This window comes from Lissotriton helveticus, chromosome 5_1 (assembly GCF_964261635.1).
Source record: "Lissotriton helveticus chromosome 5_1, aLisHel1.1, whole genome shotgun sequence".
NCBI lineage: Eukaryota > Metazoa > Chordata > Amphibia > Caudata > Salamandridae > Lissotriton > Lissotriton helveticus.
In genome coordinates, this window is record NC_136065.1 from 66,245,391 (window position 1) to 66,273,385 (window position 27,995).

The 27,995-nt window shown below is 47.3% G+C and overlaps 1 protein-coding gene across 1 annotated transcript; it reads left to right on the plus strand.

Annotated features, from left to right (window-relative positions):
* The first annotated feature begins 3,032 nt into the window (after positions 1 to 3,032).
* LOC144752951 (uncharacterized) lies at positions 3,033 to 27,995 on the plus strand. The gene is made up of 4 exons (XM_078640762.1): positions 3,033 to 3,183; positions 17,193 to 17,246; positions 23,921 to 24,057; positions 27,200 to 27,995. The coding sequence occupies exons 1-4, from the start codon at positions 3,105 to 3,107 to the stop codon at positions 27,230 to 27,232; spliced, it is 303 nt and encodes a 100-aa protein (XP_078496888.1). The 5' UTR covers positions 3,033 to 3,104; the 3' UTR covers positions 27,233 to 27,995.

A 27,995-nucleotide genomic window follows, 5' to 3' on the forward strand; every position in this document is an offset into this window, starting at 1 on the left:
GATGAGGGGACACTGGCCCTCACAGATGAGACTGAGATAAGGGGACACTGGACCCTCACAGCTGAGAGTGAGATGAGGGGACACTGGGCCCTCACAGCTGAGAGTGAGATGAGGGGACACTGGCCCCTCACAGCTGAGAGTGAGATGAGGGGACACTGGACCCTCACAGCTGAGAGTGAGATGAGGGGACACTGGGCCCTCACAGCTGAGAGTGAGATGAGAGGACACTGGACCCTCACAGCTGAGAGTGAGATGAGGGGACACTGAACCCTCACAGCTGAGAGTGAGATGAGGGGACACTGGACCCTCACAGCTGAGAGTGAGTAGACACTGGACCCTCACAGCTGAGAGTCAGATGAGAGGACACTGGACCCTCACAGCTGAGAGTGAGATGAGAGGACACTGGACCCTCACAGCTGAGAGTGAGATGAGGGGACACTGGGCCCTCACAGGTGAGAGTGAGATGAGGGGACACTGGACCCTCACAGCTGAGAGTGAGATGAGAGGACACTGGGCCCTCACAGCTGAGAGTGAGATGAGGGGACACTGGACCCTCACAGCAGGGAGTGAGATGAGAGGACTCTGAACCCTCACAGCTGAGAGTGAGATGAGAGGACACTGGACCCTCACAGCTGAGAGTGAGATGAGAGGACACTGGACCCTCGCAGCTGAGAGTGAGTAGACACTGGACCCTCACAGCCGGGAGTGAGATGAGAGGACACTGGACCCTCACAGCTGAGAGTGAGATGAGGGGACACTGGACCCTCACAGCCGGGAGTGAGATGAGAGGACACTAGACCCTCACAGCTGAGAGTGAGACGAGGGGACACTGGACCCTCACAGCTGAGAGTGAGATGAGGGGACACTGGGCCCTCACAGCTGAGAGTGAGATGAGGGGACACTGGCCCCTCACAGCTGGGAGTGAGATGAGAGGACACTGGACCCTCACAGCTGAGAGTGAGATGAGGGGACACTGGACCCTCACAGCTGAGAGTGAGATGAGGGGACGCTGGCCCCTCACAGCTGGGAGTGAGATGAGAGGACACTGGACCCTCACAGCTGAGAGTGAGATGAGGGGACACTGGCCCCTCACAGCTGAGAGTGAGATGAGGTTACACTGGACCCTGACAGCTGAGAGTGAGATGAGACGACACTGGACCCTCACAGCTGAGAGTGAGATGAGAGGACACTGGACCCTCACAGCTGAGAGTGAGATGAGGGGACACTGGGCCCTCACAGCTGAGAGTGAGATGAGAGGACACTGGACCCTCACAGCTGAGAGTGAGATGAGAGGACACTGGACCCTCACAGCTGAGAGTGAGATGAGGGGACACTGGACCCTCACAGCTGAGAGTGAGATGAGGGGACACTGGCCCCTCACAGCTGAGAGTGAGATGAGGGGACACTGGACCCTCACAGCTGAGAGTGAGATGAGGGGACACTGGGCCCTCACAATCGAGAGTGAGATGAGGGGACACTGGACCCTCACAGCTGAGAGTGAGATGAGAGGACACTGGGCCCCTCACAGCTGAGAGTGAGATGAGAGGACACTGGACCCTCACAGCTGAGAGTGAGATGAGAGGACAGTGGACCCTCACATCTGAGAGTGAGATGAGAGGACAACAGCTGAGAGTGAGATGAGAGGACACTGGGCCCTCACAGCTGAGAGTGAGATGAGGGGACACTGGACCCTCACAGCTGAGAGTGAGATGAGAGGACACTGGACCCTCACAGCTGAGAGTGAGATGAGAGGACACTGGACCCTCACAGCTGAGAGTGAGATGAGGGGACACTGGGCTCTCACAGCTGAGAGTGAGATGAGAGGACACTGGGCCCTCACAGCTGAGAGTGAGATGAGGGGACACTGGACCCTCACAGCTGAGAGTGAGATGAGAGGACACTGGACCCTCACAGCTGAGAGTGAGATGAGGGGACACTGGACCCTCACAGCTGAGAGTGAGATGAGAGGACACTGGGCCCTCACAGCTGAGAGTGAGATGAGAGGACACTGGCCCCTCACAGCTGAGAGTGAGATGAGAAGACACTGGGCCCTCACAATCGAGAGTGAGATGAGGGGACACTGGACCCTCACAGCTGAGAGTGAGATGAGAGGACACTGGACCCTCACAGCTGAGAGTGAGATGAGAGGACACTGGCCCCTCACAGCTGAGAGTGAGATGAGGGGACACTGGGCCCTCACAGCTGAGAGTGAGATGAGGGGACACTGGACCCTCACAGCTGGGAGTGAGATGAGCGGACACTGGGCTCTCACAGCTGAGAGTGAGATGAGAGGACACTGGGCCCTCACAGCTGAGAGTGAGATGAGGGGACACTGGGCCCTCACAGCTGAGAGTGAGATGAGGGGACACTGGGCCCTCACAGCTGGGAGTGAGATGAGCGGACACTGGGCTCTCACAGCTGAGAGTGAGATGAGGGGACACTGGGCCCTCACAGCTGAGAGTGAGATGAGGGGACACTGGCCCCTCACAGCTGAGAGTGAGATGAGGGGACACTGGGCTCTCACAGCTGAGAGTGAGATGAGGGGACACTGGGCCCTCACAGCTGGGAGTGAGATGAGCGGACACTGGGCTCTCACAGCTGAGAGTGAGATGGGGTTACACTGGTCGTCCACGGCTGAGACAGAGTCCTCATAGCTGAGAGTGCAGATGGCGCCTTGAATGACAGCACGTGCGGCGTTACCCAAAGACCTGGACTTGACCCTGCTGACTGCCAGGTAAGGCCTGGGTCAGTGGATTCGTCACTGGCCTGGAAGCAGTGAGGTGAGCATTAGCCTGAGACACTGGGGGACACTCCCATCCCAATAAAAGTCTAATTTAAGTTTATGGGTAAGCACTTGTTTCATCACAGCTTCAGCAGTATCTAAGCCGAATTCACCCAGGAATGTGCGGGCAGCACTGGCGCAGTGACAGAGAGTGACAAGAGCAGACAACTACTCGATGACCAGTCCATGAAACGTGAGGAACACCCACTTTACTGTCCAAGGACAGGTATAAAGGCTGCGGCGTGCAGGGGATGGACACAACCTCTCTCTAAGGTACCCTGACGCACTGTGTGACCTGAGACATCTCCGAACAAAACTCAGCATGGCACCAGCATGGATGGGACCCCGCTGTGCCCTCAGGCTCCTGGCACTATTCATGGTCGTGTACCTCCAGACAGCAGGTAAGAGACCTCAGAGGTGGAGCTTGGTAAGGGGTGGAGAAACCAGCTGTCAGAAGAGTAAAGCCCTTGAGGATAGTGAATGAACTGAGAAGAACAGCCTTAGACTGACTGTCTGCTGGTGAGAGCCCGATGGGGTCAGATATATTGACTGTAGAGCAGCGAGAGTGTTGTGAAGTCAGACATACTGAGTATGAAACAGTGGGAGAACTGTGGGGTTACATATACTGACTAAGTGACAGTTGAAACGGAAAGCCCTGCTGTGTTAGAAATACTCCGTGTGCGACAGTAAGACCTCTCTGGAGATTGGTATACAAGACGTGCAACAGTGAGAGCTTTTGTGATGTATATGCTCAGTGTACAACAGTGAAAGCTCTCCAGAGTTAGAAATAAAAACTGGGTGCCAGTGAAAGCCCTGCAGTGTTAGATATACTCAGTGTTTGATAGTGAGAGCTCTCTGGAGGGTGATATGTAAGCAGTGTGCCAGTGAGAGCCCTGCAGTGTTAGATACACTCAGTTTGTGATAGTGAGAGCTCTCTGGAGGGTGATATTCAAGCAGTGTGCCAGTGAGAGCCCTGCTGTGTTAGATATACTCAGTGTGTGATAGTGAGAGCTCTCTGGAGGGTGATATACAGGCAGTGTGACAGTGAGAGCCCTGCAGTGTTAGATACACTCAGTGTGTGATAGTGAGAGCTCTGTGGAAGGTGATATGCAGGCAGTGTGACAGTGAGAGCCCTGCAGTGTTAGATATACTCAGTGTGTGATAGTGAGAGCTCTGGAGGGTGATATACGGGCAGTGTGCCAGTGAGAGGCCTGCAGTGTTAGATATACTCAGTGTGTGATAGTGAGAGCTCTCTGGAGGGTGATATGCAAGCAGTGTGCCAGTGAGAGCCCTGCAGTGTTAGATATACTCAGTGTGTGACAGTGAGAGCCCTGCAGCGTTAGATATACTCAGTGTGTGATAGTGAGAGCTCTCTGGAGGGTGATATACGGGCAGTGTGCCAGTGAGAGGCCTGCAGTGTTAGATATACTCAGTGTGTGATAGTGAGAGCTCTGGAGGGTGATATACGGGCAGTGTGCCAGTGAGAGGCCTGCAGTGTTAGATATACTCAGTGTTTGATAGTGAGAGCTCTCTGGAGGGTGATATGTAAGCAGTGTGCCAGTGAGAGCCCTGCAGTGTTAGATACACTCAGTGTGTGATAGTGAGAGCTCTCTGGAGGGTGATATACAAGCAGTGTGCCAGTGAGAGCCCTGCAGTGTTAGATATACTCAGTGTGTGATAGTGAGAGCTCTCTGGAGGGTGATATGCTAGCAGTGTGCCAGTGAGAGCCCTGCAGTGTTAGATATACTCAGTGTGTGATAGTGAGAGCTCTCTGGAGGGTGATATGCAGGCAGTGTGCCAGTGAGAGCCCTGCAGTGTTAGATATACTCAGTGTGTGATAGTGAGTGCTCTGTGGAAGGTGATATGCAGGCAGTGTGCCAGTGAGAGCCCTGCAGTGTTAGATATACTCAGTGTGTGATAGTGAGAGCTCTCTGGAGGGTGATATATAAGCAGTGTGCCAGTGAGAGCCCTGCAGTGTTAGATATACTCAGTGTGTGATAGTGAGAGCTCTCTGAAGGGTGATATACAAGCAGTCTGCCAGTGAGAGCCCTGCAGTGTTAGATATACTCAGTGTGTGATAGTGAGATCTCTGGAGGGTAAAATGCAAGCAGTGTGCCAGTGAGAGCCCTGCAGTGTTAGATACACTCAGTGTGTGATAGTGAGTGCTCTCTGGAGGGTGATATATAAGCAGTCTGCCAGTGAGAGCCCTGCAGTGTTAGATATACTCAGTGTGTGATAGTGAGATCTCTGGAGGGTAAAATGCAAGCAGTGTGACAGTGAGAGCCCTGCAGTGTTAGATACACTCAGTGTGTGATAGTGAGAGCTCTGTGGAAGGTGATATGCAGGCAGTGTGACAGTGAGAGCCCTGCAGTGTTAGATATACTCAGTGTGTGATAGTGAGAGCTCTGGAGGGTGATATACGGGCAGTGTGCCAGTGAGAGGCCTGCAGTGTTAGATATACTCAGTGTGTGATAGTGAGAGCTCTCTGGAGGGTGATATGCAAGCAGTGTGCCAGTGAGAGCCCTGCAGTGTTAGATATACTCAGTGTGTGACAGTGAGAGCCCTGCAGCGTTAGATATACTCAGTGTGTGATAGTGAGAGCTCTCTGGAGGGTGATATACGGGCAGTGTGCCAGTGAGAGGCCTGCAGTGTTAGATATACTCAGTGTGTGATAGTGAGAGCTCTGGAGGGTGATATACGGGCAGTGTGCCAGTGAGAGGCCTGCAGTGTTAGATATACTCAGTGTTTGATAGTGAGAGCTCTCTGGAGGGTGATATGTAAGCAGTGTGCCAGTGAGAGCCCTGCAGTGTTAGATACACTCAGTGTGTGATAGTGAGAGCTCTCTGGAGGGTGATATACAAGCAGTGTGCCAGTGAGAGCCCTGCAGTGTTAGATATACTCAGTGTGTGATAGTGAGAGCTCTCTGGAGGGTGATATGCTAGCAGTGTGCCAGTGAGAGCCCTGCAGTGTTAGATATACTCAGTGTGTGATAGTGAGAGCTCTCTGGAGGGTGATATGCAGGCAGTGTGCCAGTGAGAGCCCTGCAGTGTTAGATATACTCAGTGTGTGATAGTGAGTGCTCTGTGGAAGGTGATATGCAGGCAGTGTGCCAGTGAGAGCCCTGCAGTGTTAGATATACTCAGTGTGTGATAGTGAGAGCTCTCTGGAGGGTGATATATAAGCAGTGTGCCAGTGAGAGCCCTGCAGTGTTAGATATACTCAGTGTGTGATAGTGAGAGCTCTCTGAAGGGTGATATACAAGCAGTCTGCCAGTGAGAGCCCTGCAGTGTTAGATATACTCAGTGTGTGATAGTGAGATCTCTGGAGGGTAAAATGCAAGCAGTGTGCCAGTGAGAGCCCTGCAGTGTTAGATACACTCAGTGTGTGATAGTGAGTGCTCTCTGGAGGGTGATATATAAGCAGTGTGACAGTGAGAGCCCTGCAGTGTTAGATACACTCAGTGTGTGATAGTGAGTGCTCTCTGGAGGGTGATATATAAGCAGTGTGCCAGTGAGAGCCCTGCAGTGTTAGATACACTCAGTGTGTGATAGTGAGAGCTCTCTGGAGGGTGATATACAAGCAGTGTGCCAGTGAGAGCCCTGCAGTGTTAGATATACTCAGTGTGTGATAGTGAGAGCTCTCTGGAGGGTGATATATAAGCAGTGTGCCAGTGAGAGCCCTGCAGTGTTAGATATACTCAGTGTGTGATAGCGAGAGCTCTCTGGAGGGTGCTATGCAAGCAGTGTGCCAGTGAGAGCCCTGCAGTGTTAGATATACTCAGTGTATGATAGTGAGAGCTCTCTGGAGGGTGATATGCAAGCAGTGTGCCAGTGAGAGCCCTGCAGTGTTAGATATACTCAGTGTATGATAGTGAGAGCTCTCTGGAGGGTGATATGCAAGCAGTGTGCCAGTGAGAGCCCTGCAGTGTTAGATACACTCAGTTTGTGATAGTGAGAGCTCTCTGGATGGTGATATACAAGCAGTGTGCCAGTGAGAGCCCTGCAGTGTTAGATATACTCAGTGTGTGATAGTGAGAGCTCTCAGGAGGGTGATATGTAAGCAGTGTGCCAGTGAGAGCCCTGCAGTGTGAGATATACTCGGTGTGTGATAGTGAGAGCTCTCAGGAGGGTGATATGCAAGCAGTGTGCCAGTGAGAGCCCTGCAGCGTTAGATATACCCAGTGTGTGATAGTGAGAGCTCTCTGGAAGGTGATATGCTAGCAGTGTGCCAGTGAGAGCCCTGCAGTGTTAGATACACTCAGTTTGTGATAGTGAGAGCTCTCTGGATGGTGATATACAAGCAGTGTGCCAGTGAGAGCCCTGCAGTGTTAGATATACTCAGTGTGTGATAGTGAGAGCTCTCTGGAGGGTGATATACAAGCAGTGTGCCAGTGAGAGCCCTGCAGTGTTAGATATACTCAGTGTGTGATAGTGAGAGCTCTCTGGAGGGTGATATACAGGCAGTGTGCCAGTGAGAGCCCTGCAGTGTTAGATATACTCAGTGTGTGATAGTGAGAGCTCTCTGGAGTGTGATATGCAAGCAGTGTGCCAGTGAGAGCCCTGCAGTGTTAGATATACTCAGTGTGTGATAGTGAGAGCTCTCTGGAGGGTGATATGCAAGCAGTGTGCCAGTGAGAGCCCTGCAGCGTTAGATATACCCAGTGTGTGATAGTGAGAGCTCTCTGGAGGGTGATATGCTAGCAGTGTGCCAGTGAGAGCCCTGCAGTGTTAGATACACTCAGTGTGTGATAGTGAGAGCTCTCTGGAGGGTGATATACGGGCAGTGTGCCAGTGAGAGGCCTGCAGTGTTAGATATACTCAGTGTGTGATAGTGAGAGCTCTCTGGAGGGTGATATGCAAGCAGTGTGCCAGTGAGAGCCCTGCTGTGTTAGATATACTCAGTGTGTGATAGTGAGAGCTCTCTGGAGGGTGATATACAAGCAGTGTGCCAGTGAGAGCCCTGCACTGTTAGATATACTCAGTGTGTGATAGTGAGATCTCTGGAGGGTAAAATGCAAGCAGTGTGCCAGTGAGAGCCCTGCAGTGTTAGATACACTCAGTGTGTGATAGTGAGAGCTCTCTGGAGGGTGATATACAAGCAGTGTGCCAGTGAGAGCCCTGCAGTGTTAGATACACTCAGTGTGTGATAGTGAGAGCTCTCTGGAGGGTGATATATAAGCAGTGTGCCAGTGAGAGCCCTGCAGTGTTAGATACACTCAGTGTGTGATAGTGAGAGCTCTCTGGAGGGTGCTATGCAAGCAGTGTGCCAGTGAGAGCCCTGCAGTGTTAGATATACTCAGTGTGTGATAGTGAGAGCTCTCTGGAGGGTGCTATGCAAGCAGTGTGCCAGTGAGAGCCCTGCAGTGTTAGATATACTCAGTGTATGATAGTGAGAGCTCTCTGGAGGGTGATATGCAAGCAGTGTGCCAGTGAGAGCCCTTTAGTGTTAGATATATGCAGTGTGTGATAGTGAGAGCTCTCAGGAGGGTGATATGCAAGCAGTGTGCCAGTGAGAGCCCTGCAGTGTTAGATACACTCAGTGTGTGATAGTGAGAGCTCTCTGGAGGGTGATATACAAGCAGTGTGCCAGTGAGAGCCCTGCAGTGTTAGATATACTCAGTGTGTGTAAGTGAGAGCTCTCTGGAGGGTGATATATAAGCAGAGTGCCAGTGAGAGCCCTGCAGTGTTAGATACACTCAGTGTGTGATAGTGAGAGCTCTCTGGAGGGTGATATACGGGCAGTGTGCCAGTGAGAGGCCTGCAGTGTTAGATATACTCAGTGTGTGATAGTGAGAGCTCTCTGGAGGGTGATATGCAAGCAGTGTGCCAGTGAGAGCCCTGCTGTGTTAGATATACTCAGTGTGTGATAGTGAGAGCTCTCTGGAGGGTGATATACAAGCAGTGTGCCAGTGAGAGCCCTGCAGTGTTAGATATACTCAGTGTGTGATAGTGAGATCTCTGGAGGGTAAAATGCAAGCAGTGTGCCAGTGAGAGCCCTGCAGTGTTAGATACACTCAGTGTGTGATAGTGAGTGCTCTCTGGAGGGTGATATATAAGCAGTGTGACAGTGAGAGCCCTGCAGTGTTAGATACACTCAGTGTGTGATAGTGAGAGCTCTCTGGAGGGTGATATGCAAGCAGTGTGCCAGTGAGAGCCCTGCTGTGTTAGATATACTCAGTGTGTGATAGTGAGAGCTCTCTGGAGGGTGATATACAAGCAGTGTGCCAGTGAGAGCCCTGCAGTGTTAGATATACTCAGTGTGTGATAGTGAGAGCTCTATGGAGGGTGATATGCAAGCAGTGTGACAGTGAGAGCCCTGCAGTGTTAGATACACTCAGTGTGTGATAGTGAGAGCTCTCTGGAGGGTGATATATAAGCAGTGTGCCAGTGAGAGCCCTGCAGTGTTAGATATACTCAGTGTGTGATAGTAGGAGCTCTCTGGAGGGTGATATACAAGCAGTGTGCCAGTGAGAGCCCTGCTGTGTTAGATATACTCAGTGTGTGATAGTGAGAGCTCTCTGGAGGGTGATATACGGGCAGTGTGCCAGTGAGAGGCCTGCAGTGTTAGATATACTCAGTGTGTGATAGTGAGAGCTCTCTGGAGGGTGATATGCAAGCAGTGTGCCAGTGAGAGCCCTGCTGTGTTAGATATACTCAGTGTGTGATAGTGAGAGCTCTCTGGAGGGTGATATACAAGCAGTGTGCCAGTGAGAGCCCTGCAGTGTTAGATATACTCAGTGTGTGATAGTGAGATCTCTGGAGGGTAAAATGCAAGCAGTGTGCCAGTGAGAGCCCTGCAGTGTTAGATACACTCAGTGTGTGATAGTGAGTGCTCTCTGGAGGGTGATATATAAGCAGTGTGACAGTGAGAGCCCTGCAGTGTTAGATACACTCAGTGTGTGATAGTGAGAGCTCTCTGGAGGGTGATATATAAGCAGTGTGCCAGTGAGAGCCCTGCAGTGTTAGATATACTCAGTGTGTGATAGTGAGAGCTCTCTGGAGGGTGCTATGCAAGCAGTGTGCCAGTGAGAGCCCTGCAGTGTTAGATATACTCAGTGTATGATAGTGAGAGCTCTCTGGAGGGTGATATGCAAGCAGTGTGCCAGTGAGAGCCCTGCAGTGTTAGATATACTCAGTGTATGATAGTGAGAGCTCTCTGGAGGGTGATATGCAAGCAGTGTGCCAGTGAGAGCCCTGCAGTGTTAGATACACTCAGTGTGTGATAGTGAGAGCTCTCTGGAGGGTGATATACAAGCAGTGTGCCAGTGAGAGCCCTGCAGTGTTAGATATACTCAGTGTGTGTAAGTGAGAGCTCTCTGGAGGGTGATATATAAGCAGTGTGCCAGTGAGAGCCCTGCAGTGTTAGATATACTCAGTGTGTGATAGTGAGAGCTCTCTGGAGGGTGATATATAAGCAGTGTGCCAGTGAGAGCCCTGCAGTGTTAGATATACTCAGTGTGTGATAGTGAGAGCTCTCTGGAGGGTGATATACAAGCAGTGTACCAGTGGGAGCCCTGCAGTGTTAGATATACTCAGTGTGTGATAGTGAGAGCTCTCTGGAAGGTGATATGCAAGCAGTGTGACAGTGAGAGCCCAGCAGTGTTAGATATACTCAGTGTGTGTAAGTGAGGGCCCTGAAGTGTTAGATACACTCAGTGTGTGACAGTGAGACCTCTCTGGAAGGTGATATATAAGCAGTGTGCCAGTGAGAGCCCTGCAGCGTTAGATATACTCAGTGTGTGATAGTGAGAGCTCTATGGAGGGTGACATACAAGCAGTGTGCCATTGAGAGCCCTGCAGTGTTATATATACTCAGTGTGTGATAGTGAGAGCTCTCTGGAGGGTGATATGCAAGCAGTGTGCCAGTGAGAGCCCAGCAGTATTAGATATACTCAGTGTGTGACAGTGAGAGCTCTCTGGAGGGTGAGATACAAGCAGTGTGCCAGTGAGAGCCCTGCAGTGTTAGATGTACTCAGTGTGTGATAGTGAGTGCTCTATGGAGGGTGATATGCAATCAGTGTGCCAGTGAGAGCCCTGCAGTGTTAGATATACTCAGTGTGTGATAGTGAGAGCTCCCTGGAGGGTGATATGCAAGCAGTGTGCCAGTGAGAGCCCTGCAGTGTTAGATATACTCAGTGTGTGATAGTGAGAGCTCCCTGGAGGGTGATATACAAGCAGTGTGCTAGTGAGAGCCCTGCAGTGTTAGATATACTCAGTGTGCGATAGTGAGTGCTCTCAGGAGGGTGATATGTAAGCAGTGTGCCAGTGAGAGCCCTGCAGTGTTAGATATACTCAGTGTGTGATAGTGAGAGCTCTCTGGAGGGTGATATACAAACTGTGTGCCAGTGAGAGCCCTGCAGTGTTAGATATACTCAGTGTGCGATAGTGAGAGCACTCTGGAGGGTGATATACAAGCAGTGTGCCAGTGAGAGCCCTGCAGCGTTAGATATACTCAGTGTGTGATAGTGAGAGCTCTCTGGAGGGTGATATGCAAGCAGTGTGCCAGTGAGAGCCCTGCAGCGTTAGATATACTCAGTGTGTGATAGTGAGAGCTCTATGGAGGGTGATATACAAGCAGTGTGCCAGTGAGAGCCCTTTAGTGTTAGATATATGCAGTGTGTGATAGTGAGAGCTCTCAGGAGGGTGATATGTAAGCAGTGTGCCAGTGAGAGCCCTGCAGTGTTAGATACACTCAGTGTGTGATAGTGAGAGCTCTCTGGAGGGTGATATGCAAGCAGTGTGCCAGTGAGAGCCCTGCAGCGTTAGATATGCTCAGTGTGTTATAGCGAGAGCTCTCTGGAGGGTGATATACAAGCAGCGTGCCAGTGAGAGCCCTGCAGTGTTAGATACACTCAGTGTGTGATAGTGAGATCTCTGGAGGGTGATATTCAAGCAGTGTGCCAGTGAGAGCCCTGCAGCGTTAGATATGCTCAGTGTGTTATAGCGAGAGCTCTCTGGAGGGTGATATACAAGCAGTGTGCCAGTGAGAGCCCTGCAGTGTTATATATACTCAGTGTGTGTAAGTGAGAGCTCTCTGGAGGGTGATATATAAGCAGAGTGCCAGTGAGAGCCCTACAGTGTTAGATATACTCAGTGTGTGATAGTGAGAGCTCTCTGGAGGGTGATATATAAGCAGTGTGCCAGTGAGAGCCCTGCAGTGTTAGATGTACTCAGTGTGTGATAGTGAGAGCTCTCTGGAAGGTGATATGCAAGCAGTGTGACAGTGAGAGCCCAGCAGTGTTAGATATACTCAGTGTGTGTAAGTGAGGGCCCTGAAGTGTTAGATACACTCAGTGTGTGACAGTGAGACCTGTCTGGAAGGTGATATATAAGCAGTGTGCCAGTGAGAGCCCTGCAGCGTTAGATATACTCAGTGTGTGATAGTGAGAGCTCTATGGAGGGTGATATACAAGCAGTGTGCCAGTGAGAGCCCTGCAGCGTTAGATATACTCAGTGTGTGATAGTGAGAGCTCTATGGAGGGTGATACACAAGCAGTGTGCCATTGAGAGCCCTGCAGTGTTATATATACTCAATGTGTGATAGTGAGAGCTCTCTGGAGGGTGATATGCAAGCAGTGTGCCAGTGAGAGCCCTGCAGTGTTATATATACTCAGTGTGTGATAGTGAGAGCTCTCTGGAGGGTGATATGCAAGCAGTGTGCCAGTGAGAGCCCAGCAGTATTAGATATACTCAGTGTGTGACAGTGAGAGCTCTCTGGAGGGTGAGATACAAGCAGTGTGCCAGTGAGAGCCCTGCAGTGTTAGATGTACTCAGTGTGTGATAGTGAGTGCTCTATGGAGGGTGATATGCAATCAGTGTGCCAGTGAGAGCCCTGCAGTGTTAGATATACTCAGTGTGTGATAGTGAGAGCTCCCTGGAGGGTGATATGCAAGCAGTGTGCCAGTGAGATCCCTGCAGTGTTAGATATACTCAGTGTGTGATAGTGAGAGCTCCCTGGAGGGTGATATACAAGCAGTGTGCTAGTGAGAGCCCTGCAGTGTTAGATATACTCAGTGTGCGATAGTGAGAGCTCTCAGGAGGGTGATATGTAAGCAGTGTGCCAGTGGGAGCCCTGCAGTGTTAGATATACTCAGTGTGTGATAGTGAGAGCTCTCTGGAGGGTGATATACAAGCAGTGTGCCAGTGAGAGCCCTGCAGTGTTAGATATACTCAGTGTGCGATAGTGAGAGCACTCTGGAGGGTGATATACAAGCAGTGTGCCAGTGAGAGCCCTGCAGCGTTAGATATACTCAGTGTGTGATAGTGAGAGCTCTCTGGAGGGTGATATGCAAGCAGTGTGCCAGTGAGAGCCCTGCAGCGTTAGATATACTCAGTGTGTGATAGTGAGAGCTCTATGGAGGGTGACATACAAGCAGTGTGCCAGTGAGAGCCCTTTAGTGTTAGATATATGCAGTGTGTGATAGTGACAGCTCTCAGGAGGGTGATATGTAAGCAGTGTGCCAGTGAGAGCCCTGCAGTGTTAGATACACTCAGTGTGTGATAGTGAGAGCTCTCTGGAGGGTGATATGCAAGCAGTGTGCCAGTGAGAGCCCTGCAGCGTTAGATATGCTCAGTGTGTTATAGCGAGAGCTCTCTGGAGGGTGATATACAAGCAGCGTGCCAGTGAGAGCCCTGCAGTGTTAGATACACTCAGTGTGTGATAGTGAGATCTCTGGAGGGTGATATTCAAGCAGTGTGCCAGTGAGAGCCCTGCAGTGTTAGATATCCTCAGTGTGTGATAGTGAGAGCTCTCTGGAGGGTGATATGCAAGCAGTGTGCCATTGAGAGCCCTGCAGTGTTAGATACACTCAGTGTGTGATAGTGAGAGCTCCATGGAGGGTGTTATACGAGCAGTGTGCCAGTGAGAGCCCTGCAGCGTTAGATATACTCAGTGTGTGGTAGTGAGAGCTCAATGGAGGGTGATATACAAGCAGTGTGCCAGTGAGAGCCCTGCAGCGTTAGATATACTCAGTGTGTGTAAGTGAGGGCCCTGAAGTGTTAGATACACTCAGTGTGTGACAATGAGACCTCTCTGGAAGGTGATATATAAGCAGTGTGCCAGTGAGAGCCCTGCAGTGTTAGATATACTCAGTGTGTGATAGTGAGAGCTCTCTGGAGGGTGATATGCAATCAGTGTGCCAGTCAGAACCCTGCAGTGTTAGATATACTCAGTGTGTGGCAGTGAGAGCTCTCTGGAGGGTGATATGCAAGCAGTGTGCCAGTGAGAGCCCTGCAGTGTTAGATATACTCAGTGTGTGATAGTGAGAGCTCTCTGGAGGGTGATATGCAAGCAGTGTGCCAGTGAGAGCCCTGCAGTGTTAGATATACTCAGTGTGTGATAGTGAGAGCTCTCTGGAGGGTGATATGCAATCAGTGTGCCAGTCAGAACCCTGCAGTGTTAGATATACTCAGTGTGTGGCAGTGAGAGCTCTCTGGAGGGTGATACATAAGCAGTGTGCCAGTGAGAGCACTGCAGTGTTAGATATACTCAGTGTGTGATAGCGAGAGCTCTCTGGAGGGTGATATGCAAGCATTGTGCCATTGAGAGCCCTGCAGCGTTAGATATACTCAGTGTGTGATAGTGAGAGCTCTATGGAGGGTGATATACAAGCAGTGTGCCAGTGAGAGCCCTGCAGCGTTAGATATACTCAGTGTGTGATAGTGAGAGCTCTATGGAGGGTGATATACAAGCAGTGTGCCAGTGAGAGCACTGCAGCGTTAGATATACTCAGTGTGTGATAGTGAGAGCTCTCTGGAGGGTGATATGCAAGCAGTGTGCTAGTGAGAGCCCTGCAGGGTTAGATATACTCAGTGTGTGACAATGAGAGATCTCTGGAGGGTGATATACAAGCAGTGTGCCAGTGAGAGCCTTGCAGTGTTAGATATACTCAGTGTGTGATAGTGAGAGCTCTCAGGAGGGTGATATGCAAGCAGTGTGCCAGTGAGAGCCCTGCAGTGTTAGATATACTCAGTGTGTGATAGTGAGAGCTCTCTGGAGGGTGATATGCAAGCAGTGTGACACTGAGAGCCCTGCAGTGTTAGATATACTCAGTGTGTGATAGTGAGAGCTCTCTGGAGGGTGATATGCAAGCAGTGTGCCAGTGAGAGCCCTGCAGTGTTAGATATACTCAGTGTGTGATAGTGAGAGCTCTCAGGAGGGTGATATGCAAGCAGTGTGCCAGTGAGAGCCCTGCAGCGTTAGATATGCTCAGTGTGTGTAAGTGAGAGCCCTGCAGTGTTAGACATACTCAGTGTGTGATAGTGAGAGCTCTCAGGAGGGTGGTATGTAAGCAGTGTGCCAGTGAGAGCCCTGCAGGGTTAGATACACTCAGTGTGTGATAGTGAGAGCTCCCTGGAGGGTGATATACAAGCAGTGTGCCAGTGAGAGCCCAGCAGTGTTAGATATCCTCAGTGTGTGACAGTGAGCACTCTCTGAGGTTTCATACACAAACAGTGTGACAGTGAGAGTGATCCGGTGTTAGATATACTCAGTGTGTGACAGTGAGCACTCTCTGAGGTTTCATACACAAACAGTGTGACAGTGAGAGTGATCCGGTGTTAGATATACTCAGTGTGACAGTGAGAGTGATCCGGTGTTAGATATACTCAGTGTGACAGTGAGAGCGATCCGGTGTTAGATATACTCAGTGTGACAGTGAGAGTGCTGCAGTGTTAGATATACTCAGTGTGTGACAGTAAGCGCTCTCTGAGGTTTCATACACAAACAGTGTGACAGTGAGAGTGATCCGGTGTTAGATATACTCAGTGTGACAGTGAGAGTGATCCGGTGTTAGATATACTCAGTGTGACAGTGAGAGTGATCCGGTGTTAGATATACTCAGTGTGACAGTGAGAGTGATCCGGTGTTAGTTATACTCAGTGTGTGACAGTGAGCGCTCTCTGAGGTTTCATACACAAAGAGTGTGACAGTGAGAGTGATCCGGTGTTAGACATACTCAGTGTGTGACAGTGAGCACTCTTTGAGGTTTCATACTCAAAGAGTGTGACAGTGAGAGTGATCCGGTGTTAGACATACTCAGTGTGTGACAGTGAGCACTCTTTGAGGTTTCATACTCAAAGAGTGTGACAGTGAGAGTGATCCGGTGTTAGACATACTCAGTGTGTGACAGTGAGCACTCTTTGAGGTTTCATACTCAAAGAGTGTGACAGTGAGAGTGATCCGGTGTTAGATATACCCAGTGTGACAGTGAGAGTGATCCGGTGTAAGATATACTCAGTGTGACAGTGAGAGTGATCCGGTGTTAGATATACTCAGTGTGACAGTGAGAGTGATCCGGTGTTAGATATACTCAGTGTGTGACAGTGAGCACTCTCTGAGGTTTCATACACAAAGAGTGTGACAGTGAGAGTGATCCTGTGTTAGACATACTCAGTGTGTGACAGTGAGCGCTCTCTGAGGTTTCATACTCAAAGAGTGTGACAGTGAGAGTGATCCGGTGTTAGACATACTCAGTGTGTGACACTGAGCACTCTCTGAGGTTTCATACACAAACAGTGTGACAGTGAGAGTGATCCGGTGTTAGATATATTGACTGCATGACAGTAAAAGCGTTCTGATGTCAGCAGTACAGCAAGTGTGAGGACTTCCTGTTGGTGCTGGGCTTGTGGTTTTGGACACTGGTTAGGGTTACAGGTTGGAGAGACTGGGAGACGGGGAAGTGTAGCATTGGGGTGAGGGTTTGGAATTTCATCTGAGTGAAAGTCTATAGTTTAGAGGTCTTTTGTGCGGTTAGTGTCATGCTCAAGGCTACGGTAGAGTAGTGAAAGTTTAGCGCTTGGGTTGTGGTTGTTAACGGATCACGGCTAGAGGAATGGTTGTGGTTGTAGTAAGGGTCAGGTTGGAGTCAGAGTTATGGTTGGGATCAGGAGCACAGTCTGACTGAGGGTTCAGGCAGACCTTGGGTTTGGTGGGGGTTAGGGTTAGAAGTGGTGTCCAGCTGAGATGTTCACTCACATGAACGATGATTGGTTTTGGTCAGTAGTAGACTTGGGCTCATTGGTTTTGTGATAGTGAGTGTAAAACTCCTACATGCAGCCCAGAAAGAGTGGTCATGACTGGAGTCACGGGAACATTTGGATGACGGGTTTGTGTAAATGTAGGGTTTACGGTTAGCTTTCACTGGTCTTGTTCCTCTTCTTCGGAATGGATCTAAGAGTACCATCGGCATTAGGTGTTAGGGTTTGGTGTCGGTCGTTATGGTTTCACTATGGATGAAGACTGTAGGGTAGCGGTGAGACGTTGAATAAGCTGGTCATGCCCTTTTAGGGTGCAGTCTGGATTTAAGGTTAATGTTGGGTCCTGTGACGCACATACAGTATGTATGTGAAACAGAGAGAATGTAAGACCCCCCTTTAATTTTACTAATAAACTTTCTCTTCCTCTGTTACAGATTGCCAGATTACTCTTTTGCCACCCATTACTTTATTTCCTCCCAGCCCTACAGGTACAGTAGCAGCCTTCAGCCATGCCCTGCGTCTCCCTATTGCTCTTTGTGTGTCTATGTGTGTGTGTAAATACATGTGTGTGTGTATGTGTATATATGTATGTATGTGTGTATATGTCTATATGTGCATGTGTATAGCAGGTATAAATGGATTAATGTTAAAAAAACAGAAAGTCACTAACAAAAAAACAAAGGTTACAGTAGAGATTAAAGATAATGGGCCCAATCCACAAAGGTAAACTGAACCGGAAGTCTAACTTTAAGTCTTTCGGTATTAACAAAGGACATTTACGAGAAGTAAAGTTAGACTTTTTTCTCAGTTAAGCTTAACACCAAATCTTAACTTTAACTGAGACAAAAGTTTAACTGTACTACCCATAAATACCCTTTGTGAACACCGGAAGACGTACAGTTACACTTTCCTCTCAGTTGACCTTTTTGACTCCAGCCCAGAGTAATTATAACTTATTTTACATTAGAAAAAGCCTTAGAAACTCACTGAAAAAAGAAAGGTTAAAGTAACGTTATAGTTAGGTACAATTGCCAGTTTAATCATCTAAAAAAACAAACTGAAATCCACTAGTTATAGTTATCTCAAGTAAATACTCATGCAGTAAAGTAACTATAACTCGGGCCCCGGCCAGGCACAGTGTTGTCCTCAATAATGACATTTCAGGTGCTGCAGTCACGGTATCAATGATGTCATAGAGCATCTCTTGAGTGATGTAATATGGGTATTAGTTAGCAGTGCATGGTGAGGGCGCCAGATATAGTTTGCATGAATTCCTGTGTCCTGAAATGGCAGCTGCAACTTATCTCTTCATGTTGTGGCCAGCCAATCAGAGCATGAGCTCTGGGCGGACTCACAGGAGCCTCTTGCTCCCGCGGGAGGGCACTGGCCTGCAGTAAAAAAGCCCCCTCAACCAATCTGATGGCTTCATTTTTCAATTTGCGAGACCACTGAACTCCCACGAGATTCTAGTGAACCCAATCATCCAGATATGCAAATATATTTTAAACCTTAATTTCTCAAAAAGTACTGAACGGATTCACACTAACTCACAAAAATCATGCTTTCTGGGCCAAGTTAAAGCTTACTATCAAATTTTGTGTAATTCCGTTCAGTCATTTTCACACTTTCGCTTTCCAAAAAAGTTTATGGAAAATGCATGTGGATTTTGCATTTTAGGATTTACCCCTTTTTCTCGGCCTGCGCTTAACAGATCATTCCCAAACTTTCCATGAAAGGAAAGTTTTGTAAAGATTTGACAAACAATGCTAAAGTTATTAGCAATTCAAAAAAGGCATTTCCTATGGGAAAGTATAACTTAAGTTTAACTTAAGTTAAGATTTTGTCTTAAGACCAAAACTTAAGACAAAAGACAAAATCCAAACTTTACAACTCCTAAAGGCCTTTTGTGAATACCGAAAGTTGTAAAGTTAAGATTTTTTCTCTGATCACTTTTGTGAATCGAGTCCAATGTTAGTACTTTCCTTGTGTGTCCGTGAGCAGTAGTAATATTAATACTATCCATGTGTGTCCAAGAGCAGCATTAATATTAATACTATCCATGTGTGTCCAAGAGCAGCATTAATATTAATACTATCCATGTGTGTCCAAGAGCAGCATTAATATTAATACTATCCCTGTGTGTTCGTGAGCAGCATTAATATTAATACTATCCATGTGTGTCCGTGAGCAGCATTAATATTAATGCTATCCATGTGTGTCCGTGAACAGCATTAATATTAATACTATCCATGTGTGTCCAAGAGCAGCATTAATATTAATACTATCCATGTGTGTCCGTGAGCAGCATTAATATTAATGCTATCCATGTGTGTCCGTGAGCAGCATTAATATTAATGCTATCCATGTGTGTCCAAGAGCAGCATTAATATTAATACTATCCATGTGTGTCCGTGAGCAGCATTAATATTAATGCTATCCATGTGTGTCCGTGAGCAGCATTAATATTAATGCTATCCATGTGTGTCCATGAGAAGCTGTAATATTAATACTATCCATGTGTGTCCGTGAGAAGCATTAATATTAATACTATCCATGTGTGTAAATCAGCAGCATTAATATTAATGCTATCCATGTGTGTCCGTGAACAGGATTAATATTATTACTACTTAAGTGTTCCTAAGAGCCGCATTAATGTCATTATAACCCACATATTTCTAAAGTCAGCATTAATATAATTACTGTCTGGCCGTCTCTAAAAGCAGCAATAACATTAATACTATCCATGCGTGTAAATCAGCAGCAGTAATATTAATAGTATCCATGCGTGTCCGTGAGAAGCATTAATATTAATGCTATCCATGTGTGTCCGTGAGAAGCATTAACATTAATGCTATCCATGTGTGTAAATCAGCAGCATTAATATTAATGCTATCCATGTGTGTCCGTGAACAGGATTAATATTATTACTACTTAAGTGTTCCTAAGAGCCGCATTAATGTCATTATAACCCACATATTTCTAAAGTCAGCATTAATATAATTACTGTCTGGCCGTCTCTAAAAGCAGCAATAACATTAATACTATCCATGCGTGTAAATCAGCAGCAGTAATATTAATGCTATCCATGTGTGTCCAAGAGCAGCATTAATATTAATGCTATCCATGTGTGTCCGTGAGAAGCATTAACATTAATGCTATCCATGTGTGTCCGTGAGCAGCATTAATATTAATGCTATCCGTGTGCGTCCGTGAACAGCATTAATATTAATACTATCCATGTGTGTCCAAGAGCAGCATTAATATTAATGAGATCCATGCGTGTCCGTGAGCAGCATTAATATTAATACTATCCTTGTCTGTGTATGAGCAGCATTAATATTAATGCTATCCATGTGTGTCCGTGAGCAGCATTAATATTAATGCTATCCATGTGTGTCCGTGAGAAGCATTAACATTAATGCTATCCGTGTGCGTCCGTGAACAGCATTAATATTAATGCTATCCATGTGTGTCCGTGAGCAGCATTAATATTAATTCTATCCATGTGTGTCCAAGAGCAGCATTAATATTAATGCTATCCATGTGTGTCCTTGAACAGCATTAATATTAATGCTATCCATGTGTGTCCATGAGCAGCATTAATATTAATGCTATCCATGTGTGTCCATGAACAGCATTAATATTAATGCTATCTATGTGTGTCCGTGAGCAGCATTAATATTAATGCTATCTATGTGTGTCCGTGAGCAGCTTTATTATTAATACTATCCGTGTCAAGTCCACATTTGTAAAGCGCACAATCACCCGTAAGGGTCTCTAGGCGCTGGGGGCCGTCGGGAAGATTAAGCGAGCTATTGCCCAGAGTCACATGGTGCTGGGCTGACCTGCCGCCGGAGCTGGGGATCGAACCGTGGTCCCCAGATTCCAGCGTCAGTCGCCCTGGCCGCGGCGCCACACCTCTCCCATCCGTGTGTGTCCGTGAACAGCATTAATATTAATGCTATCCATGTGTGTTCGTGAGCAGCATTAATATTAATACCATCCATGTGTGTCCGTGAGCAGCATTAATATTAATACTATCCTTGTCTGTGTATGAGCAGCATTAATATTAAAACTATCCATGTGTGTCCGTGAGCAGCATTAATATTAATGCTATCCATGTGTGTCCGTGAGAAGCATTAATATTAATGCTATCCATGTGTGTGTATGAGCAGCATTAATATTAAGGCTTTCCATGTGTGTCCGTGAGCAGCATTAATATTAATGCTATCCATGTGTGTCCGTGAGCAGCATTAATATTAATGCTATCCATGTGTGTGTATGAGCAGCATTAATATTAATGCTATCCATGTGTGTCCGTGAGCAGCATTAATATTAATACTATCCATGTGTGTCCGTGAGCAGCATTAATATTAATACTATCCATGTGTGTCCGTGAGCAGCATTAATAGTAATGCTATCCCTGTGTGTCCGTGAGCAGCATTAATATTAATGCTATCCATGTGTGTCCGTGAGCAGCATTAAAATTAAGGCCATCCATGTGTGTCCGTAAGCAGCATTAATATTAATACTATCCTTGTGTGTCCGTGAGCAGCATTAATATTAATGCTATCCATGTGTGTCCGTGAGCAGCATTAATATTAATACTATCCATGTGTGTTCGTGAGCAGCATTAATATTAATACTATCCATGTGTGTCCGTGAGCAGCATTAATATTAATGCTATCCACGTGTGTCCGTGAGCAGCATTAACATTAATGCTATCCATGTGTGTCTATGAGCAGCATTAATATTAATGAGATCCATGCGTGTCCGTGAGCAGCATTAATATTAATACTATCCTTGTCTGTGTATGAGCAGCATTAATATTAATGCTATCCATGTGTGTCCGTGAGCAGCATTAATATTAATACTATCCGTGTGTGTCCGTGAACAGCATTAATATTAATGCTATCCATGTGTGTCCGTGAGCAGCATTAATATTAATACTATCCATGTGTGTCCGTGAGCAGCATTAATATTAATACTATCCATGTGTGTCCGTGAGCAGCATTAATAGTAATGCTATCTCTGTGTGTCCGTGAGCAGCATTAATATTAATGCTATCCATGTGTGTCCGTGAGCAGCATTAAAATTAAGGCCATCCATGTGTGTCCGTAAGCAGCATTAATATTAATACTATCCTTGTGTGTCCGTGAGCAGCATTAATATTAATGCTATCCATGTGTGTCCGTGAGCAGCATTAATATTAATACTATCCATGTGTGTTCGTGAGCAGCATTAATATTAATACTATCCATGTGTGTCCGTGAGCAGCATTAATATTAATGCTATCCACGTGTGTCCGTGAGCAGCATTAACATTAATGCTATCCATGTGTGTCTATGAGCAGCATTAATATTAATGAGATCCATGCGTGTCCGTGAGCAGCATTAATATTAATACTATCCTTGTCTGTGTATGAGCAGCATTAATATTAATGCTATCCATGTGTGTCCGTGAGCAGCATTAATATTAATACTATCCGTGTGTGTCCGTGAACAGCATTAATATTAATGCTATCCATGTGTGTCCGTGAACAGCATTAATATTAATGCTATCCATGTGTGTCCGTGAGCAGCATTAATATTAATGCTATCCACGTGTGTCCGTGAGCAGCATTAATATTATCGGCATCCATGTGTGTCCATGATCAGCATTAATGTTATTGCTATCCATGTGTGTGTATGAGCAGCATTAATATTAAGGCTTTCCATGTGTGTCCGTGAGCAGCATTAATATTAATACTATCCATGTGTGTCCGTGAGCAGCATTAATATTAAGGCTTTCCATGTGTGTCCGTGAGCAGCATTAATATTAATACAATCCATGTGTGTCCGTGAGCAGCATTAATATTAATACTATCCATGTGTGTCCGTGAGCAGCATTAATATTAATACTATCCATGTGTGTCCGTGAGCAACATTAATATTAAGGCCATCCATGTGTGTCCGTGAGCAGCATTAATATTAATACTATCCTTGTGTGTCCGTGAGCAGCATTAATATTAATGCTATCCATGTGTGTGTATGAGCAGCATTAATATTAAGGCTTTCCATGTGTGTCCGTGAGCAGCATTAATATTCATACTATCTATGTGTGTCCGTGAGCAGCATTAATATTAATGCTATCCATGTGTGTCCGTGAGCAGCATTAATATTAATGCTATCCATGTGTGTCCAAGAGCAGCATTAATATTAATGCTATCCATGTTTGTGTATGAGCAGCATTAATATTAAGGCTTTCCATGTGTGTCCGTGAGCAGCATTAATATTAATGCTATCCATGTGTGTGTATGAGCAGCATTAATATTAAGGCTTTCCATGTGTGTCCGTGAGCAGCATTAATATCAATGCTGTCCATGTGTGTCCGTGAGCAGCATTAATATTAATGCTATCCATGTGTGTCCAAGAGCAGCATTAATATTAATGCTATCCATGTGTGTGTATGAGCAGCATTAATATTAAGGCTTTCCATGTGTGTTCGTGAGCAGCATTAATATTAATGCTATCCATGTGTGTTCGTGAGCAGCATTAATATTAATGCTATCCATGTGTGTCCAAGAGCAGCATTAATATTAATGCTATCCATGTGTGTGTATGAGCAGCATTAATATTAAGGCTTTCCATGTGTGTTCGTGAGCAGCATTAATATTAATGCTATCCATGTGTGTTCGTGAGCAGCATTAATATTAATGCTATCCATGTGTGTCCAAGAGCAGCATTAATATTAATGCTATCCATGTGTGTGTATGAGCAGCATTAATATTAAGGCTTTCCATGTGTGTTCGTGAGCAGCATTAATATTAATGCTATCCATGTGTGTTCGTGAGCAGCATTAATATTAATGCTATCCATGTGTGTCCGTGAGCAGCATTAATATTAAGGCTTTCCATGTGTGTCCGTGAGCAGCATTAATATCAATGCTATCCATGTGTGTCCGTGAGCAGCATTAATATTATTATACCTAGGTGCCCCAAGGGCCCTGCTATTAAGACTACTTACCACATATCTCTAAAGTCAGCAGTATTATTATGAGTGCCGCGTGACTCCAGGTATATTTATTATCCAAGTGATTCTATGAGCAGCAGCAATATTATTACTACACATGAGTATTTAAGTCCAGCGTTTGCTAACTCACTTTTTACCCTCGTTCTCCTCAGTGTCACCGACCACTACAACTACAACGACCACCTACACCACCCGGAGGAGGGACAGAGACGACATGAGGGGCTATCACATTGCCATTATCGTGCTGTTAGCACTGACCCTGGCAGCGGTGCTGACCATGTGCATCGCGGTGAGTAGTAGTGTCTGGGAAGGGGTTCATGATCCATTTGCCCCTTGCGTGGGTACCAATGTGACTTAAAGGGGTTAATGATGTTAGATGTATTGACTGACAGTGAGAGTGAGAGCGCTGTGAGGTTAGATATATTGACTGGCAGCGAGAGGGCTGCGAGGTTAGATATATTGAGTGACAGTGAGAGCGCTGCGAGGTTAGATATATTGACTGACAGTGAGAGCGCTGCGAGGTTAGATTTATTGACTGACAGAGTGCTGCGAGGTTAGATATATTGTCTGACAGTGATAGTGCTGCGAGGTTAGATATATTGACTGACAGTGAGAGCCCTGCGAGTTAGATATATTGTCTGACAGTGATAGTGCTGCGAGGTTAGATATATTGACTGACAGAGTGCTGCGAGGTTAGATATATTGTCTGACAGTGATAGTGCTGCGAGGTTAGATATATTGACTGACAGTGAGAGCCCTGCGAGTTAGATATATTCACTGACAGCGAGAGCACTGCGAGGTTAGATATATTGACTGACAGTGAGAGCGCTGCGAGGTTAGATATATTGACTGACAGTGAAAGCGCTGCGAGGTAAGATATATTGACTGACAGCGAGAGCACTGTGAGGTTAGATATATTGACTGACAGAGTGCTGCGAGGTTAGATATATTGACTGACAGTGAGGGCGCTGTGAGGTTAGATATATTGACTGACAGTGAGAGTGCTGCGAGGTTAGATATATTGACTGACAGTGAGAGTGCTGTGAGGTTAGATATATTGACTGACAGTGAGAGTGCTGCGAGGTTAGATATATTGACTGACAGTGAGGGCGCTGTGAGGTTAGATATATTGACTGACAGTGAGAGTGCTGCGAGGTTAGATATATTGACTGACAGTGAGGGCGCTGTGAGGTTAGATATATTGACTGACAGTGAGAGTGCTGTGAGGTTAGATATATTGACTGACAGTGAGAGTGCTGCGAGGTTAGATATATTGACTGACAGAGTGCTGCGTGGTTAGATATATTGACTGACAGCGAGATCACTCGGAGGTTAGATATATTTACTGACAGAGCGCTGCGAGGTAATATATATTGACTGACAGTGAGGGCGCTGCAAGGTTAGATGTATTGACTAACATTGAGAGCGCTGCGAGTTAGATATATTGACTGACAGTGAGGGCGCTGCAAGGTTAGATATATTGACTGACATTGAGGGCGCTGCGAGTTAGATATATTGACTGACAGTGAGGGCGCTGTAAGGTTAGATATATTGACTGACAGTGAGAGCGCTGCGAGGTTAGATATATTGACTGACAGCGAGAGGGCTGTGAGGTTAGATATATTGACTGACAGAGTGCTGCGAGGTTAGATATATTGACTGACAGTGAGGGCGCTGCAAGGTTAGATATATTGACTGACAGTGAGAGCGCTGCGAGGTTAGATATATTGACTGACAGCAAGAGGGCTGTGAGGTTAGATATATTGACGGACAGAGTGCTGCGAGGTTAGATATATTGACTGACAGTGAGAGCGCTGCGAGGTTAGATATATTGACTGACAGTGAGAGCGCTGCGAGGTTAGATATATTGACTGACAGTGAGAGCGCTGCGAGGTTAGATATATTGACTGACATTGAGGGCGCTGCGAGTTAGATATATTGACTGACATTGAGGGCGCTGCGAGTTAGATATATTGACTGACAGTGAGAGTGCTATGAGTTAGATATATTGACTGACAGTGAGAGTGCTATGAGTTAGATATAGAGAGTCATAGTGCTGCTGAGTTAGTTATTCTGGCACCAACTTGTCATATAGTTTTAACCTGCCTGGGTAGGGTGAGGTTGAGATCAGTCCATTACTAGGGGTGGGGTTGGGAAGGTAGAGGCCATTGGGCTCATTTCACCAGAGCTCAGGCCACTCACACCAGGTTTAGCCTGTCTAACTGCACTGCCCTGCCCCCGCCCCAGGAGTTAGAGCCGCTGTGCAACCACAGGAGTAAGTTTCACAGCTGTGGGCTGACTTTAGATATGAGTCCAGCCCAGGCGCGGCCCATGCAGGTGAGAGCGGTGGGGATGGCTGGGGAGGGAGGCGACAGACTAGAGTTAAACCACCGCTCTCACCTGAATTTGATTTTAATTGTATTTATTTATTTTGTAATGCGTTTGAATCATCCCCAAAGAGATATCTTGGCGAAGTAAGGCGAAGAGCCTAAAAGTTTCAAATAATTCCGTTTTTAATAATTTCCTAAAATTGTAGTGGGCAGTGCATTCGCGGAGGTGTAGGGGAAGTTTGTTCCAAATATGGGGGGGAGGAAAGAAGTAGCATGGCCACCTGAACGCGTTTTCTTAATGCGTGGTATAGTAAGAAGAGACTTATTCACTTATTCGTAGCTCTCAAAGGCCTTGTAGGTCGATAGAGGATACGTTTCTCCTTCAAGTAGCTCACTCCCTTACCATTAAGCGCTTTGTGCGCTAGACAACAGATTTTAAAGGTGATACGCTTCCGCACTGGCAGCCAGTGCAGTGCCCGTAATAAAGGGACCAGGCGTGGGCCGCGCCTGGGCTGGTCTCATATCTAAAGTCCGCCCAGAGCTGTGAAACCTGCCCCTGTGGTTGCCCAGTGACCGTAACTCCTGGTGGGGGAGGGGAGGGGAGGGCTGTTCCGCTCTTACCTGCACGGGCCGCGCCTGGGCTGGTCTCATATCTAAAGTCAGCCCAGAGCTGTGAAACTTACTCCTGTGGTTGCCCAGTGGCTGTAACTCCTGGTGGTGTAGGGGAGGGGAGGGCTGTTCCGCTCTTACCTGCACGGGCCGCGCCTGGGCTGGTCTCATATCTAAAGTCCGCCCAGAGCTGTGAAACCTGCCCCTGTTGTTGCCCAGTGGCTGTAGCTCCTGGTGGGGGAGGGGAGGGCTATGCCGCTCTTACCTGCACGGGCCGCGCCTGGGCTGGTCTCATATCTAAAGTCCGCCCAGAGCTGTGAAACTTACTCCTGTGGTTGCCCAGTGGCTGTAACTCCTGGTGGGGGAGGGGAGGGCTGTTCCGCTCTTACCTGCACGGGCCACGCCTGGGCCACCCCCCTCTACCCACCCTGCCCTGTGATACGTGTGGATGTTGAGACTGTTTGCTAACCCTTTTACATCATTCTTTTTCAGTCCATCTTCCGCAAGATTCGCTCTCAGCCGTGAGTCCCAGATGCTGATCCCTTGCAGATGTGGAGAACAGGCGAAGCTCCTGCCTTGCCACCCTGTCTGTGCCACTCCCGAAGAGTGCCACCCCATTAGGGGTGGACCAAACCTCATTATTTATTTCACAAGTAAAACTACATGTATTTCCAGAATTGTGCGTGGGGGGTAATCTGCATGAAAATGAACACGAGGGATTGCTTTTGTGCGGGGTGTCCCTTTCTGCAGAAAAACAATCCCGCCTGCAACGGAGGCTCAATTACAAAAGGTGCAAGGGTGCCTGCGTTGGCGCTAGGCAGCAAATTGTGTGCGTCTGCGCACGGGGAAAGGACGGGAATGCTCCGTACTTCATGAAAACAGTGCCTTCCTGCCATTTCACGCTGGCGTAGGGCAGTGCAGCCAGAAGACTTGTGGTGCTGCCCTGCAATGAGGCCCTAAGTGCGATTTACCATATAGCTCCCAGAAGCATAGTGCGAGCGTTGAGAGTGGACAGGAGGCACATCCAGCCTCACAGGCCCCACACCACATGTTCCTTTAGAACGAGTTATGCAGAAGTAAATAACACACATAGAGCCTCAGCATTAAAAAACTTTAGCAAAACAAGATCAGTATTCTGTGTGCCCCACAGAGCGTCTGATGGTGTTTTGTTCTTTTGTAAATAACATATTTTGTTTCTGTTGCCCAACATTGGATCATTGTGCGTTACCCAGCGATGCTTATGTTATGATTGATAAACTGGTGGTGTTAATAAAGAATCATTAATGAA